At 31.9% G+C, this 19,563-nt stretch overlaps 1 protein-coding gene across 1 annotated transcript in view; it reads right to left on the bottom strand.

Moving 5' to 3' along the window:
* Positions 1–637: 637 nt before the first annotated feature.
* The window catches only part of LOC116774477 (uncharacterized), a 51,063-nt gene continuing 32,137 nt past the window's right edge, over positions 638–19,563 (bottom strand). The window contains exons 6-17 of the mRNA XM_061524798.1: positions 9,532–9,798; positions 9,139–9,455; positions 7,511–9,055; positions 7,116–7,332; positions 6,405–6,524; positions 5,859–5,994; positions 5,448–5,589; positions 4,020–4,136; positions 3,699–3,891; positions 2,807–2,935; positions 2,134–2,340; positions 638–1,700 (exon numbers count right to left, since the gene is read on the bottom strand). Coding sequence (XP_061380782.1) covers positions 1,592–1,700; positions 2,134–2,340; positions 2,807–2,935; positions 3,699–3,891; positions 4,020–4,136; positions 5,448–5,589; positions 5,859–5,994; positions 6,405–6,524; positions 7,116–7,332; positions 7,511–9,055; positions 9,139–9,455; positions 9,532–9,798 — 3,499 coding nt within the window. The 3' untranslated portion in view covers positions 638–1,591. The remainder of the gene's footprint in view (positions 1,701–2,133; positions 2,341–2,806; positions 2,936–3,698; positions 3,892–4,019; positions 4,137–5,447; positions 5,590–5,858; positions 5,995–6,404; positions 6,525–7,115; positions 7,333–7,510; positions 9,056–9,138; positions 9,456–9,531; positions 9,799–19,563) is intronic.

Genomic DNA, 19,563 nt, shown 5'->3' with positions numbered 1-19,563 from the left:
AAGATAATAAAAATGCTACACTGAAATAAATATTCATGAATAGAAATAAATTAAGCGAAAATTTTCGCTGAATATTCAGAGTTAAACTCTATCAAAGCAAACTTTTTCATTTTTGCTCTGATTGTAGAGCTCATGACACTTACCAAAAACCATAGAGATTTTAAGAATAATAAAAGATTATCAAAAACAACTGTAGATATTTCTAAGTAGAAATATCATTAGAATTTTGTTGTGTGTATTAGTGACTACATTGAATTACTGAACCGATTTTAGTGTAATTAAAATGAAGTCATAGAACTGGAATATCCAACCTGAATATTTCAACAAATAATCTGTATGTTGAAATAGACACTTTGAAAGACTATCAATTATATTATAGGAATAAAATATGTTAACAATTCAAATAAAAATTAACTGAACGTTAAGTGAGTGAAGTTTATCGAATGATATTCAAATTGACAGATTATATTAAAAATCTTTTCATTCATTCAATCAATCATTCATATATTCTTATGAAAATGTGAAGCAGAAGTTTGAAAATATTATAATTAATTACTGTTTGAATATTCAAGAAATATTACTAATATTATATATAGTAATAATACTACAAATAGTATTATAAAAATAAAAACAAAACTAATCAAAAAAATTCTTTATTTATACGACGCTTGTATATGTAAACGATTACAATTACAATGGAAGCAATGCACGGGACTTCAACTTACATTATAAGTAGGACCACTCGCGAGAAAAAAAACATTTCAAAAACATACGAATTATTTAAAATACATTAAAATAACAATTACTTTATATTAAACAAAAAAAAAAAAAATAAAAATTGAAATAGTCACAGCATATAACACATAATAAAATTCTTCCTACTCCGAGTAGTTAATAATATTCAGCCATATTTCATCGAAGAATAAAATATCTATAAATAATATTATAGAAAAATAATCATATGCTAACATTTAAAATCTAAGACTATATCTATATATCTACTTATTGATTTGTATAAATAATGATCTCGGTGTCCACAAATCCACAAAAACTTCTCTTATCGTATATTCATAATAAAAATAAAACATTTATGCATATCAAAATACAACTTTAATAACAACAGACACTCGGACACGCTATCTATTTATTATATATAGTTACCAGCTGACAATAAATAGTTCAACGTCTTACAGCACATAGAATTTCAATTCACATACAACATTTCAATATATTTTCATAATTAAATACATAGGAATCATTTATAAAAGAGATTACAACAAATGCATATCAATTCCATGTTAATAATAATAATATATATATGACCTAAATTAATATAATGGCAACACTATTTGAGCCATACAGCATAGGTATTGTTAATATAAAAAAAAATATTACATTAAAAATAGTTGCCAGGCAACAAAACTATTAACATTGTATGAGAATCACAAAGTCATACATATTACATAGAATACTTGCTTCATATGCAACCACAAAAATAAGAAATACATATATAATGTAAAACTGAATATAGACCCAGTTTGTCTATAGACTGTATAGTCTATGGTCCTGTTTAGTGTTTGTTTGTTGTTGTCTATGGCACCGGCTCCTCCTCCGTCCCCTCCTCCGAGTCATACACGGGGGAGCCGTTCTTCATCTGTATAACAGATTTCTTTCTGTGTCTGTTATCCTTATCAATGTTCCTGTAAAAGTATATTTATATTTGTCATATGAATATATAGAAGTGTAACTTCTTACGCTACTTCATACAAGGTTGCGTTAAACGTTTAACGCTTTGTTAAAAAGAGACAGAACTATAGGGAATCGTAAGTAATGTAGATTATAATTTATCTTAAAGAAACATTAAAAATTCCTTATAAGTAAATTTCTACCCTTTCCTGTTTTCATTTCTACATTACAAAGTTTAATTTCTCCCGCACGGAGGGACTTCATTGCAATTTTTTTTTTAAATATTCATATTAACTTTATTATTTCTACAAATTTGTGTTTTTTTTTTTAAATTACAAATATATATTTAAAGACTGACTTTTAATACTCACACTGGCATATTTTATAACATACAGAGATATTATTTTGATAGATAGATTATTATAATAGTCAGTGGGAAATTGTCACCTGCCGCTGATGAGTGGATGCAGAGCGTTCTTCAGGCTGGAGAATAAATAAGGATATAATTTCTCATGAGTTTTCAGGATTTCACGAGCCGAAGACATCGGATCCACCAGCTCGGGCAGGGACCCTGATAGATCCTCCTCCCGGTCCAAGGAATCTCCTTTATCAGACCCGCATGGTAGAGATATAGATCGATCCAATTTGTTTTTACTGAAATAATTAATGTATATTGTAAAAATAATTCAATAGAAACTTAAATACATTATATACTTTTTGGGAACATACGTTTAATTTGAACCGAACCTTTAAATTCCCGAACGCCCCCGAAGTGACGTTAAGCGATGACATTTGTTCACGTTTACGCGGGAAAGTATTTGTCGCCGCCATTTGTATGTTTGTAAATCGAATTTAACTTATTGAAGTTGTTTTCGTTGAAGATAATAATTCCTTTTTTCTAGTTAAGGTTTGATTTCTTATTTCAAAGTACTGGCCTTATAAAGATTATCACGAACATTATTTTATTATTAATTGTTATATTTAGAAAAATAAAAACAAAAGTATGATGTAACATAAATTATGATGTGACGTCTTAGAGGAAACATACATACATACATAGACATGACAAATGCTAGATGCTCTAATGTGTTTGTAATTTTGTTGATAGCGATTGCCTCACCTGGGACCTAGGACAGGTTTATCAGACAAATCTCTTCCGAAGTCAGGCAGACCCTGGGAGCGAGCGAAGTGTTCCAGGTCCTGGGAGCGGACGTAGATGAACGGGCGGAGGATACGGATGTTGTGCTCCCTGACATGCACAGAAAAATACACACACATATTACACGGAATTATTATTGAAGTGTCACGAGCAAAAATTGCCTTTCAAGGACCATTGCTGGTTTAAATAGTGTCTGTGTCTGTGTGCCTATGATAATGAATGATTGTAATATAATATTTAAAATGAAGTTGCTCTGTAAAGATTAGACGATAAAATAAGACCTTATAGTGCTATTTAAGGATTAGACTGCAAGGAGATATATTATTGCTACTTCTTATTACCTCCTGTGCCTGGTTTCGTTCGCGTTTATAGTTTTAATCTACAGCATTCCAAAAAGACTATTCCAGATAAAAACATTTTTTGCCAAGGCGTATCCTGGGATGAGCAAAATAGAATAAATAAAATATATATATATATATATATATATATAAATATATATATATATATATATTATTTCATCTTTAAGCAAAAGCACGGATGCAGGAGTGATTTATATGTTAATGAAATCTAAGACTTTCAAGAGTATTCATTGAAACTAATTTTATTATTTTAAAAACTACATACTACTTAGCAGCAAAGTAACCGAAACGTTAGGAGTGAAATAATAAAATACGCGTAGTAATCCGAAAAATATTAGTTTCATTTAGACTTATGTTTGTCGCTTTCACTTTAAAACTAATCAGATTCTAAAAATCATATAATATCTACATTTCTTTATAGGCCCGAATAGAAATGTGAGGTGAGGTCGCGAGCAACAGCTAGTGTAACTATTGTGACACATGGGAGTACTAACTTGACTCTATAGTGCGCGGTGAGGGTGTTCAGCGCAGCTCCGTGGAACGCCGTCACGAGGAAGGCGGCGGCCGCCCTGTCCAGGGTCTGCGCCACCGCTGCCGCCGAGAAGCCCTGGGACGCCGCCACCCCGTACACACGACGACGGACCGAGTGACTCGACCAGCGGACGGACGATGACGCGGAACAAGCAGCTAGACATACATACATACATACAATTCTCTCCTCGACACAAACAGACAATTTGTTCTACATTAATAATAAATTTATTTTAAAATATATAATATATAAGTAAATAATATATTAGTTTCAGCGCGCATACTTTGTAATTGCTCCTTAATCTTGTCTTCGTATATGAACTTCACTCCTAATGTTCTGCAGTAGGCCATCAAATGTAGCGGGTCCACGTCAGAGGCGGGCTCGTGGACGAACAGGGCTCCTGGAACAAATACAGACATACAGGGCTCTACAAGACCCATGTGGGTTCTATATTATTGTTTGCTGACAGTCTTGTAGTTGTAATGTAAAGGCAATCTAGTATATATATGTATTGTAATATTATAATTTACAATTTAATCATTGAGACGAGTTTACAGCGCCAAGTTCCGATGGCGACTGTCGACAGACATATAATAATTTATTTATTTAGTATGTAACATATCCAATATCGGTTTGTTTCTAAGTGCCAATATGGAATGTGATTTTCGCTTACATTCATAACATCGTAATATATAATACGTAGGCACAATTGGTTATATGTATTGGCTAAGGAACAAGACTGAATGACAGGACATGACAATAAAGTGAACTACCCGCATTGCGCTTGAGGTGATGTCAGTAGTTAACACCGACCGAGTGTGACTAGTACATGAGAGAGATTGTACAGATTGTGCTTGTACACTTCTTAAGTTATATACTATAAAATAAGGGTGGTTCTATGGACTTTGTATATATTATACTTAATGATAATATTTTTTTTTAAGAAAAATACCTAAGACAAGATCAGTTCTTAGATTAATTATAAGGGAGTTCAATTTTACAACATTATACATACAATAATATATATATTAAAGAAGTTATTATAAGTACGGTTTTCTCCACACGGTATTAAAAATTATAATTTGTCCAACAAATAAAAACTTTGATGTTGGCAAAATAAAGACAGAGCAGAAAAAAATAACAAGCTTTATATTATATTATATGACACTAGCTGCTACCCGCGACTCCGTCTGCGTGAGAAAAGTAATAAGAAAATATGACAAAACTTTAAAGCCCCGTATGCGCCCCGCCTCCCCCTCGCGCGTTATCATTTCGGGATGGTCATTCGGGAACTTGAAAAAAGTATCCTAAGTTACTTTCAATTACATCAGCCAATAAGTCCCGTTAAACACGGTTCAGCCGTTTTAGATATTAGCCGAATCAAACATACACTCGTATTGTGTTTACATATATATAAAAATATAGGGGTTGGTGATAAAAAAGCAAAAATTTAGGGTTGTATGTATTTTTTGATGCCACATTATAAAAAAAAAAAAATTTTCGTTCAAAAATTAAAAAAAAAAAACAGTTTAAGGGTGAACAACCGTTATCACTAAGGGGTATGAAAAATAGATGTTGGCCGATTCTCAGACCTACTCAATATGCTCACTTTTCATGAGAATCGATCAAGCCGTTTCGGAGGAGTTTAACCACAAACACCGCGACACGAGAATTTTATATATTAGATTATATATATATATTTGTTATTTACCAATACTGAAGTGTATTCCCTTGGATCTCGCATAGAATTGGTACTGGTGCATGGTATGGAGCAATGCGACCGACTCCCGGCTACCAGACAGACATACGAGGATCTTGTCACCGGCTCTCACCATGTTGTATTCGTGTATCGCCTGGAAATATGTATAGTATAAATTGTATGTGTGTGAAAATTGATGGAGTGTCTGACTTTTTGTGGTAGCAAAATCTATCGTTCAATAATTTGCCTGTATTTAATGTACCAATAAAGCATTCAAATAAATAATAGAATTTTGTTTTAAATAAAAATTTATGGCATTTTTATAATGTATGTATAATTTTGAATAATTTAATATTAAAAGTTGTTTGTAATGACATTATAATTATAGTAATGGCGTGTAATGCCACGTCTGTAATGCCATACCTCCACAGTGGCCCTCCAGACTTCTCGGGGCGGACAGTGCCATTTCCCCTCATCGTCCAAAGTGAAGTCTGTGAGGGACGCCTCGCTACACGTACTGTCTGCCTCCCAATCCGGCTTGAATATACGATCAGATTCACTGCAAATAATTATAATTTCATTATATATGTTGACTCGTGTTCATAATGTAGGATAATAATAGAATTATATATATATATGTTTATTAGGAAAAAGTTTTTGTATAGTTCTTGATATTTTTTTGAGTCGTGTTTTCGCTATACACCTCTGCTGCAATTTAAAACAAGCGCTTATCATGTATATAAAGTCAACTCCTTATATCATGTCAATTACCAACAAGAATATTTTTCAAACAACCTAATGTTGAGACGATATTGATCTAAATTACTTATAACAATGTCCTAACTTAGCAGTTACAAGCAACGCCACGAGCCAATATAGTATTTCAATAATTAAAACCAAATATTTAATCAGCCAGCCATATAGCATGAATATACTAAGTATAGTATAGGACTATGTATGACGTCATACCTTCGCTCATAAAATTGTTCCTCTGGAGTCCTGTGGTCGGTGCCGTAGCCGCTGGAGCGCGAACTGCTAGACGACGCGTTCGACGAACGGCTGGAACGCTTAGAATCCAGCGCTGTTGTGCTGGAAGATATAAATTAATAGTGATGTATGATTAATATTGCAATTTTTTATCTGTTCTTATATTAATTTTTTTTTCCGTTGCCATGTAATTTTTTTTTTTCATAAAATAAATTAAGCGCTCCCGCAAAACTGATGATATCATTATTTATATATATTTATGATAATTTTACTTAATGCATTAAACTAAAAAATATACCAAATAAAAAAAAACGGTTCAGTATTAGTACAAATGAACGAAACAAAATTATGATGTTGGTAATTCTGAATGATAAATATTTTACAACTAACGTAAATTTCGAGAAGACTCGACATGGCTAATTCCGTCTGAAATAAAGCCAGCGAAAAACTGAAATAGGAATCTGTGCCAAGAGATATTGTTCATGCAACATATTAACATCTTTAATTATCATCATGATTCAATAAGGTGACGAAATAGAGGTCATGTATTTTTTTTTCAGAGCATAGATAAAAAATTCCGTATTATCAAAAAAGTACAGTATTTTATCGATAATTTTTCAGAGCTCGGTAGTGAGTTGACTTAATAGCACAGAGCACAGATTGATTATACATAATAAATCGATAAACACAAACCGATTCTGCTTTTCATTATCATCAGGTATCTGGAAGACAACCCTCGCCGTATCAGGATCACAGTTCTTGGCTGTCCGCGCGTGATCCCCTGAACACACTGGAACACCCTCTATAATGTCGGGCACCTCGCTCTTCTCGTACTTTTGACACATCCGTAATCTACCCTGGAGCTTTTTCAGTTTGTTCGATGACGTGTCCGAGGATGTTCGCCATTTGTCTATTGAAGAGTCAGTATTAATGAATTAAAATCATTAAGAGTTTTATTTCGTTATAAATACGGGCGTAGCTTTTAATCGGATTAGGAAATGATGATAAGACGAATAATGTATGTACCTAAGATATTGTACGGCCGTTAAGGAATCTGCTGAAAACTGGCTTATTATGTTTTAACTCACCGAAGTCCATGTAGGAGTCGGTTTCTGTGAATGTCAGGTTTATTCCGCTGTCCTGGGAACTGACGGACGGGTTTTGGCACCAGTTCTTCTTGATACAGTAATGCCTGCATCTCGGGTCCGTACAAGTTTCATCGTCTGATAGTTTGTTGGCGCTCGATGATTTGGAGAGTATGGGAGAGTTCTGTGACGTCATTACTTGTACGATCGTGTCCGGTGTAGAAGTCTCGCTGGAGTTGAACGAAATGCTGTTCGGTGCTGATGCCTCATGACTCGGAGTGTTCTGGGCTGACAGGGGCGACTGGGCGCCGGGTGAGCGTTTGCAGCAATGATCATCATCATACTGGATGGGAAGTACTGGACTGGTCGGACATTTCTTCAACACCTGGGTTTGACTGACGTTCAAGTCCAACCCTAGTTCCGGACCGGATCCTATCCTCCTCCTTCCGGTCTGCGGCGGTGAACTTCTTCTGGATCCGGAAAGTTCTGGAGAAATCATCTCGTCAACGGTATTAACCATTTCTCTGAACTCATGTTTCACCTCCGAAGCTATTTCCCTCGACATGCCGATCAACAGTTCGGCGACGTCCACGACTGATACGGAATTCTTATCACTCTGACTAGATATGGACGTCATACTCATATTGGACTGCTCGAGAGAGTCGGAATTCTCTAGTATATCGTCCACCTTAGAGATGACCCCTCTTAACTGGGATCTTATTTGTGTTGCGATTTCGTTGGTCGTTACTTTAACTATAGCTTCGAGATCCTCAGACGTGTGCGAGGTCACTGATGTAGTCGGCGAGGTACGACCCACTTGACTGCAATCAGATATCGAAGAACTGCTCTGTGTGCTGTATGGATACTTCTTAGTGGGCGACATATCGTCCAACGAGGGCAGATCGGTTTGACTTCCGCAGTTACAGAAGCCGATAGTTTTTTCACCGTTTCCAGGAGTTTCTTTGAGTCCAAGGTTCAGTCTCGCTCGTGCACTCAACTGTACCGGCGGCAGGTCGGATCCTAAGGAGTAGCATCTGGACCTGCCGAGCATCGTCTGCGCATTCTGTGGGACTATACGTAGAGGGGAAACGGATTCTCCAACAGCGAATTGCACGGGGTTTGATGACATCGTTTCAGCTTTCTCTTTCGTGGTTTCTTTCAAGCTGGATTCTCTGGAAAAGAACTTCTGTCTTTGTTTCAGATTCAGTAAATGGCAGTCGTCGATGGCCGATAAGCTGAAGTGTCTGGAGGTAGTCCCCAGGACGGGGGAGGAGGTGTGAGATGACCTCGAATTGTTCAGGCTCTTCCTCGTCCCCGTGTATCCCACGGGATCGAATGGCACAATGTGTTTCACATTCGCGGACTTGCCCAACAACAGGTCGTGGGCCTCCTTCGGCAACATGAACCATCTTAAGTAATCGATTTTCGGGTTAAAACTGACTTCGGGCTCAACCGTTGCACATTTCATGGCCAGTTTCCTAGCTCGATTGAAAAGATTACGAGCGGTTTGCAAACATTCCGCGAAAGTCTGCGGGAATATTCCTGGACCTACGATCAGAGCGAAAAAATTGTTTCGTCAAAAACGCAAAAAAAATGTAAAGCTATGTCCATTCTTTATTTATTTTTTTTACCTGATACTCGTCTCTCGTTCGCTGTAATTTTTCCATCGTTGAACCTTATTGAATACAATGACTTCTTATCTCTAAGTACTGAGCACGAATGATGTCTCCATTGACCGGTTTCCGAGTTCACTACATACTGTGGCAAAATCTTCCATCCTTCCGTGGCAACCATTTTCAGAGCTTCTAAAACGAACGCCAGTTCATTCTCAGACATAAAGAAAGGTAGTGATAACCGACAAAATCCGGGACGTAATGGTTCATTGTGGATTGGAACTTCCGGGGATTTAACCACACTTAGTTTACGAACTCGAGATATTTCTTTTTGACTGAAAAATAATATATAATATTAGTACATACGTATGCATAATTAAACGAAAAACAATCTAATTGTTATAAACATACGCTTCAACATCCAATAACTTTTCGTATTCCTTCAACAGATGATCATCTATCCCTAGGATATCTGATCCGTAATTCAAATCTCCGCTAAGTCCCCCTCGGGCCTGGATGCCGAACACGTCGTTGAGAACAGCACAGATGAAGTTATGATGCAGGAAGATACCCCTCGGATGTTTTACCATTAAAGAAAAGATTGGCAACCGTCTCGTACGGGACTCGCTTCCCAATAAAATCAACTCAGGTATGTTCTTGATATGCGAGAGGACTTGTCTGAAACAAATATGTTAATTTAGTATAAAAAAACATTATAAAGAAAAAAAAAATACTACGCCCTGAAGTAGATTTGAATGAATAACAAATAAGAGAAGTCTTAAACTAAACTTTCCAATAAAATAAACTATATTATTAAGTATAATTATGAAAGACATAGTGAAGCGTTGATAACCTTTAGCGACACGACCTTTAGTTAGGAAAAGACGACAAAGAAGAAAAATTATGTAGTTAAATTATGGCCATTCAGTTAACTCACACTTAGCTCCTTAATATGTAGAGGAGCACTTCCTATGATCATAAACTCAAACTGTGATAAATATAGTATATAACAAACCTACAGAGCCTTTGCCGAGTAACCTGAAGGCTTCATGACTGAGTAAAAAAAGTCACAGCAAATAAATATATTTTGAACAACATTAAAAATAGTAATTATATACATAATACATGTAATATTCTAAGCGATGATTTATAGTTATAAGACAATAATGATATGAGAAAATGTATAATGATGTATGTGTGTTTATTACGTGGAACCTAATAAATAGATTTTAGAACAGAAATACGCAAACAAATTCAAAAGTCTTACTTGTTTAAAATCACAATTTAATATACAAATTTAATGTATGTCTTAAGTTTTGTATCACCGGATGACAACAATACATTTGTTATGCTTAATTAATAAATGAAACAAATGAAACTGAACATTTAAAATATAAAAATAAATGTATAAAATAATATGATAAACAATCGAATGTTGTTTTTATGCTGAAGGGGGCAATCGAGCAGACGGTTTACCTGATGGAGGTAGTTACCGCCCATGGACCTTGATTTGGGAAGAGGGAGCGAAGGGGTAGGAAAAGGGAAAGGGCAACCGGAACTCTCACTGATGGAAGAAACGCGGCCATTTCATAATTTTCGTTGATTATTTGAATTAAATGAATATAAAATGTACGTAAACATGTTTAACACATTAGAATAATTTATATGATAATATTTATATATGAATATTTTTATAAAACATTTCAATTAAAGTCTGAGACACACAGAGAAACGTTTTATTGTAAACTGCTCTTATAAAAGAATAATTTTCATAAAACTGGTTTCGTTTTTAAATCGATAATGAAATTTTAGATAAATGTTAGTAGAATAAACCATATATTTTAATGTTTTGAACATGTATTTATATATTTTTAATAAACCACACAAAATGATTTATTCGTTTTAATTTGCTGAACAAAATCATCAAAGATTTCGTATATATAAAAATCGCCATAGTGTAAATGTTTAACATTAACTTTTCTATAGGGAGGAGAAAAATTCGTTTGTAACTCATTAAACTAGCGAAACGAGGTTTAGGAGTGAAGTAATAAAAATAACTTGTGAAGAAAACAAAGAGAAGAAAGAAGTTTCTATATAAAAATTTGTATATTATATTCGATATTATATTAAATGCAAACATTAGAAGCAAGGAAAGAAACCTTGTAAGAGGCAAAAAGCAATAAAACGCACACAAACACAAAATACAGTCACACACACATTAATGTATACACAAACACACACACACACGCATTTATTAACTTGTATTATATACACGCAGATAAATGCACACACACACACTCAAAATGGAGATAATATGATGAATCTTTGACAGTTATGAAATGTAATCGATTTAATGTCAATTTTATCAGACATGGCGACGCCGATAGCGGAGGCATTGAAAACATAAAACGGGAAATAAGTACAACACAAGTGACCTAATTTATTACTTTAATACGATAATAATTCACGACATTTATTATTATGGAATAAATAAAAATGGACTTTTTTTTTAAATTGGAATATTCTAGGTCTCGTTTTGGCGCTAAATAATTCATCACTTGCCAGCTATAAGGAAATCGTTAATTTGATCAGCAATAATAACAAACAGTTCACAGCATAACGGATGTAGTCAACGAAACAACTATTTAAATTATTAACACTATGAAGGATGAAAGTTCCATAGAATATTTTCTGTCACAATCATTACAAGATATACGTTGATAATAAATTAAAATGCAGACAAGGAGTATTTATATAAATTAAATACAATATAGTTGTTCAACAAATGACGCCATCTTGTAACACGCGTGATCAAAATGATTGAAATACGTTTATAATTTAAATATATTGAATTTAATGGAAATAAGATTTAAAAACAAAAAATACTTAGTATACCATAAGACTATCATCAGTGTGTGTATTGATAGAAATGTGATTTTTTATATTTAAATTTACTTCAACTGTAATGTATGTGAACGTAAAAAAAAATAGATTAAAGTATAACAAATAAGTTAGTTTTCATTAAAGGTATGACAATATTTTTATATATTACACTACTCATTTGGTTCACAAAGCATATGATTGTCGCATTATGTCAAGGTTACCAACATTACAATATAAACATTAAAACCGACTGTATGAATTATTGTTGTGGCTACATACAAATCGTTCATCTTTCACACGTTTCATTACGAAATTAAGAATATTATACGTATCTTAAAATAATATTGAACACTTAGATCGGACCATTTAAATGCATTTATTACTATAGATGTATGTTTATATCGCAAATTTAATTTTGGTAACGATAAAACTATCGTAAACACTGTCTAACCGTACGTTTATATGTAAATGGCGCCACAATAATCTGTTTTATACACGTGTTGGATAACATAGTAGTTAGCTGGTCCCAAGGTCGGCATGATGGAGCGTTGCCAGATCGCTTGGCAACTTGTGCTCAATGAGAGCATACTATTGTACCACTAAGGAAGTTTTCCTTTGTTTGTCCGCCTGTATGTGTCCAGTTGTCAAAACTATGTATTATATGGTACTGGGAGTTGGTTTATTATTATATATTAATTATATATACGATGAGAGAATTAAGAATAACTTAACATGTTTTATTTATTTATCTAGATACATAAAACAATATTTTAATATGTTTTATGTTTAAATTACAAACAAAAATATGACCATAACATATATAAAGTCAATATATATATGACTTGCGTGTGTGTGTGTGTGTACAGACAATCAATTTATATGAATGTACGTATGTTTTATTCAGACGGACTGATGATAATGATTTTTATATTTTTTGCTTCAATAAAATGCAGACAAGACATAAATGTTTCATGCAATGTGTCTCCATTGCGGATGAATTTATGAGATACCAGTAATAATATTATATCATACAAAATATAACATAATAAAAATATTTTACTATGTATTATGAAAAGGAGAATTAATAGTGTTAGCTAATGATCACGTTTCTATTATGAACATAATCCGCATCCCTAACACGAAGTTACGGAGACTAAGTGTCCGAGAGTAATTTGTGTTTCTTAAATAAAATTAACGAAAGTCAACCTTAAACCTGTAAGTTTTTATTCCGTTAAATTTATATAACCGAAATAATAGACTAATGGAGTCTTAATGCATAAACAATAGGAATAGTTTTGTTAAAAATTAAAATAATATTATATTTTGGGAATTTATGCACATGAAAAAAATATACTGACTAATTGATAACCTCCTCTTTTAGAAGTCGGTTAAAAATGAGTTCCACCCAGTTATGTATATACTCAGTAATGTAATGTATGCTTCTTGTACTATTTCATACTTCTATTAAGGAAAATGCGTCTATAATTCAAATTGCATAACAAGTTAATGCAATCGAATACACAATTGACCGGTTTTTATGACATTACAATATTATTTTGTACGTTTTATTAAGGATGTGATACAGATATATTAAATATATATATACTTGTCTTCTACTTAAGATATTATATATACTTGTCTTCTACTTAAGATAGTTTAGTACATTGCAACGTCTCATTCGATTTTAGTACTATAAAAGAAATGTGATGCAAAGGATAACTTATCTCTTAAAAAAAGATCTCTACTAGGAACCCTTTTGGTACAGGAAACTAGAATATGTTGTGTTAATAAAATAGAAACGAGAAGGAAAGAAGAGATTCTTTAAGAATAAAACAAGCAAAATTCACTTAAAACACACGTAATATATAAAGTATTGCAAGTTGACTTATAAAACACTAAATATATTACATCTATACTACCGACCACCTTCATGTCCTTTACTAACATTATATTGTAGTCTTTGTCTTTGTTGTTGATAAACGATAACCGATTAAATAATTAAGCAAAAAAAATTAAACAAGAAATAAGTTTTTTAATACTAGAATTGTTATAGAATATTTTAAGATTAAACGGACAAGATCACTTTTAGGACACAATGCAGCATTACTGATAGTTTAAAACGGAAGTCACGGTGCAATGTTGTATTAAAGAAATAAAACAAAATGTAATCAAATCAGCCCGGACGCCATTTTTTGGACACGTCAAAAATAATTGATTACGGATGAACAAATAAAAATGTTTCTTCTCAATATTATCGACCGAGCGTTTTAAATGATTGATGATTTTAAAAGACGAATATTGTTAATCATGTTTTAACTTGTATATATAGGTATATATATATATACTTTTCAAACAATCTTAAGTTTGGCTGAATATGAAAAGGCCTTTGTTAAGTGTGTGTAACGATGATGGTTACTTATTTAGAAACATTACATACGCGAGATTTATAGCAATAGATTGACGATTAATTTTTTTAAGGAATATAAAAAAAAATAATAATACCATTTTTATTCTAAAATTTTAGTTCTCATACATTCATAATTTACGAATTAGCTTACTCATATTTACTTTTGTGACATAGAACAGATGTGTGTAAAATTAATAAATATAATAATCGGTTTTAACCTTACAATATATATATATCAGAATAAAATTATATTTTTATCACATTAAATAATATAAGCGATCCTGATATAAATCGAATATACATACATACTTATACATATATATATCAGTAACCGAATATCAATAACCCAATTTTTGAAGTCGGTTAAATTGCTTTAAGCAATTCACGTGACGTAACTAAAGTTTAATTTTTAACTGTGACTACGAAACTGCTGTTGTATGAGCTCCCGGTGTAAGGTTTGATAAAATAAACTCGATAATTTTTGTCGCCGGTACAAACATACAGACCATATAATATATAGTATAAAATATATATAATAATTATATATATATTTGTAAAGGTTTCTTTCCTAATTTCCTCAAAATCTTTCATCCAATCATTAATTATATCTAAGTGCATTATGTTATCTTTATGTAAAAGTTACATATTTTAGAAGTTTAAAAGAATTTCGACGAAAGAAGAGATATAACTTATTGCATTTCAATTTATTTATAAGAATTTTTTTTTATTAAGGATATATGTTTTTCTTATAGTAATGAATGTATACAATAAGCTGAGTCTTCTGTGTGTCGTCAGTGATTGGTCTGTCCATACTATATATATTACAAAGTTAGAGTTCAATGTTCTGAACAAACAATGTGCAGCTTCACTTCAATGAAGCCATACAAACGTAATTGGCTATTCACTATAGAATCCAGTTGCTTTTTCAGGGTTCCGTATCCGTACTTTAAAACGCTACCCTGTAAATAAAACTCGCTGGCTCTCCGTCTGTCCGTCGGTCACTGTACCGTGTCTCAAAACAGATGAACATAGGATATATTTTTGGTGGCATAACAACAAAAAATTATTATTTAAGTGAGACCTCCATATAGCGAAGATTATGTTTTTACAAGTTTTTATAAATAAAGATACGGAACCTTTCGTGGACGTGTCAGACTGTCACTTGACTAGTTTTTTTTATTTATAATTATCGACTTTTAGTTACAAGATAATAATCTTTCTTATTCTTCAGTAACTAATCTTAACTCTTAAGACTTATATGAACAGGTCGGATTTTTTTTTTAATTAAGAAGGATTATGTTTTTATATACATTTTCTGTTCATTTGTCGGTTAATTTAATTATTTGCAAAAGACTTGATTAATTGATTTTGACAAACATTATAGTTTAACTCGATATAAGTTAGTGAAATAAATAAAAAGTAAGATATTAGAAAAAAACTCGTAACGATCGGGTTTTTTCTAACAATTTTCTTTGTTCAAAGAAAATATCATTTTAGTATGGCAACATTTTTGAACTGTCAAGTTGACGTTTTCTTTTTATTCGTTTATTCGCATTACTCATCATACAAAATGGCGAAATTATTTTAATTTTGATAATAGTACAGACGAGTGACATGAATTCTTCTAACTACTTGACCTACTTGGCTGAGACGCCCAAAATGTTGAATGCATTTGAAAGTTCAAAAGCAAAATATAGGAATTGTAGCGAAAAATGTCTTGAAATCAAAAATATTCATGAAATACGAAGTGTGTTTAATAGACTGACAGTTGATTGAAAAATGCTATCAGAACAACAACAAAAGTAACCCGGTAGCGAGCAATTCCAATTAGCGAGTTGAATGGCGTCAAAGATTGGCATTGAATAGTTCAATGATCTCCAAAAAATAATGCCCTTCTCTTATATAATAAAACAATATGCAACATACATTCAAGCCATAATGTTTTTTATAAACAAAAAACTAAGAAAACAATGTTTTTTAACGACTCCCAAAACCGCTTTAAAACGTCTTAACAATACTATAAATTAATAAAGTTATTTTTTATTAAAGCCTATAAAATTCACATATAACGTTGTCTTGTATAAGTATTGCCAAGTGATTCACTTCAATGGCGAGAATATGAAAAAATCTCATCTGATTCATAGTAATCACTGATCAGTCATGCATTTTTCCTAATATGTATAAAAAAATGTTACATAATTACTACGTAGAAGGAAATCAATCATTGACGTCATTGAATTATATAATCTTTAAGCTAATATTACATATAATAAAGTATTGTATAGTAAGTATTGTATAGTATATGTTAAAAAAGAAAATAACTATATGTATCATATCATTCATTTATATCGTGTATACACAGCTTAAGATTTTATGTTTATTATAAGTAACGATAATTTTGAACGGAAATTGTATAAAATTTTATTCAATACAAATGCAAAAAAATATTCGTCTCAATTATTGAGCACAACCCGATAAAATGGACGAACTAGAAAAGTATTGGCATTTTTTTTTTCCTAACAAAAAATTCGTTATTTCTTCCTATCTCATACGTTCGTATTATTTTTAAATTGTATGTAAATATTATAATGATTAACATTAACTTGGACATAAATTTAGCTTTAAGTGTCACTTTTAAGTGATAGCAGTCAAAAAAAAGCCTTTTGATAATTTTTACATAAGGTTATAAACTATTTTCTTTCTACACGCTTCATATAAAGGAAGCTACTAATAACATAACATTATATAAATCAATCTCTACTACTACAAATTAAAAACATTCTGATAGTACGAACGTCATGTGGAACAGTCTGAGCGAAAAACACCGCTCAGATAAAAATTAGCAACGCCCTTGAGGCCTGCGTGTGCGCAGATTCGCACATCTATTTACACACGTATTGGATTACCGGACTGGAAATAAACTTTATATATATTGTAACATAAAAAAAATAAACCTTTTCATCGGAGACACTAATGTTACATAGTCTGTGGTGTTTACCGTTAATGGCTATTTCTGTCAATGTCACAGATTTGACATATAAAGCTCAGTATTACCATATAAAATATTATCCCAACACTCGGATATTATATGGAATACACGTGTGAATTGAAATTAATTTTACGAAATTCATACTATTTTCGATATATATATTCTATATAGTTTCTAAGCATATGATTATATGTTATCTTCGTTATTATCAACATTATATAATTTTGTCTGGTAACCGTACATGTAATTGAAGCGGCGCCGCAAAGTCAGCTAGCAACGATCTATTTCGGTACGAGCAATTCCTGACCCATTTCGATGACCTACTGGAGTAAAACAAAATTTTCTGACCAAATCCAACAGGAAAACATTGAAGTTAGAATAAAGAGACTTACTGAAATTTTATTGTTATTTTGATTTAATAATATCAGTGTATGTTAAAACAAGGAAGGATACATAGTCTTAAGCAGTCTTTAAGACACGTGAGCGTTGATCGAAAAATAAAAACAAAAAAATAATATTCAACATAATCTGTACATGTTTTGGCGTATACGTTGTATTCGTTTAATATAAAGGAAAATGCAATTCAAAGTTCCTCTGCGACGGAAGAAACTTCGCTGTTTTCCGCAGCGTCATAATGCGGAAGCTGTTATATAGATAGGAAACTGAAAATTGATCTAAAACGCCCTCTGAACTTCCTCATTGTTCAGATGTAGCTATGGAATAATTATCTCGTACAGAACAATATGGATATTGTATAGTATATGTTAGCAGCACGTTCATATCAAGACACGATAAATTAATAAGATTTTAAGGCCAGTAAATAAAATGCGAGAGTTTCTGTAATCATTTAGAGCTTCACATAGTTTAAGTTTGTTGTATTTAAACAATTAAAATATCTATATATCATGATTTTATTTGTGACCTTTCGTAATTCATTAAATTTCGTCTCTTTTTCAAACCCTAACTATGAATATGATTTAAAAAACCAAGAAAAACTATCCTAAGGCAACAGTATCCTGAGACAAAGGACAAGCTCGAATTTGTTATTCCTAATTGTAAATAAAAAGGTGTATTAAGAATGACTGGTACCCATTTTTGAGAATTACAAACTCTGGCAGGGGCCATTGGGTTTTATATTTCAAAACAACACCTACAAAATAAAGAGGTAATAAAAATACGGTAATTTGAATATATTTCTATAGTATTATAATAATTTTAAACTGTTTTTATACATCACTTATGTACGTATAATTTTATGGCCATTTATGTTTACAAAAGCACTATTTTCACGTTTTTTTTTAAGTGTTAGAGCAAAATTAATTTTCATAGAAACTACACAATCCGAATGTACCTCAATAAAATATTCTTTTCAATTAATCTATTTACATGATATACATATGTCAGAATATCGAATCGTTAAGAAGTAGAGTATCTTTAATTATAAAAATGCTTAAATTAATATCGAAAAGGATGAATCTAATCGAGAGAACAAAATCAAGATATTGTCACACGTGAGCTAAGTAAAAAACAAACATTTGGACAAAAACAAGCATCAGTTTAAAGTTTGAGTAATGGATATTCTCGTTATCTCAACGAGTTAGCAAACAGCGACGATCGAAGTGTCTTCCGGCAAAATATACAATATTTTTAAATTATATTACATATAAATATTTATTTTGCTTTATTGATCTCAAAATTCCGATCAATAGTTTTTTATTTGTAAATGTTAGCAAATTATAGTATTAAGGTATTTAAGAAAAACGCGGAGAGCTTCGTATTCAGTGTGACAATGAAAAATTTGTGGTAAGTAGATCTTAACCGTATCGATGCAACCGGGTAATTTAACCTTAAAAATATACTATTTATTTGATTTATAATAATTTTTATATCCGTTTGTCCATAGACAAATAAATAAATTTATCTCATCTGTTAAACGAGTTTATTAGTAATAATAAAGATTTTCATAAAATTTCCTGTTCGTACGTATTCCGTGGGAGTTTATGTTAATATTTTAACCGAGGGTCACCAGATAACACAATAAACAAGCTTCGAGTAATATATATTAATTTTATGTCTTATTCTTGACACACTTTATGTTATAGTTATTGTATTTATTGAGATATAATATTATACATAACCTGTACATAACAATGTATCTCAGGGT

Source organism: Danaus plexippus, chromosome 26 (assembly GCF_018135715.1).
Source record: "Danaus plexippus chromosome 26, MEX_DaPlex, whole genome shotgun sequence".
NCBI classification, from domain to species: domain Eukaryota; kingdom Metazoa; phylum Arthropoda; class Insecta; order Lepidoptera; family Nymphalidae; genus Danaus; species Danaus plexippus.
The sequence above is the reverse complement of the archived record's forward strand: the minus strand, read 5'-3'. Positions and strand labels throughout refer to the sequence as shown.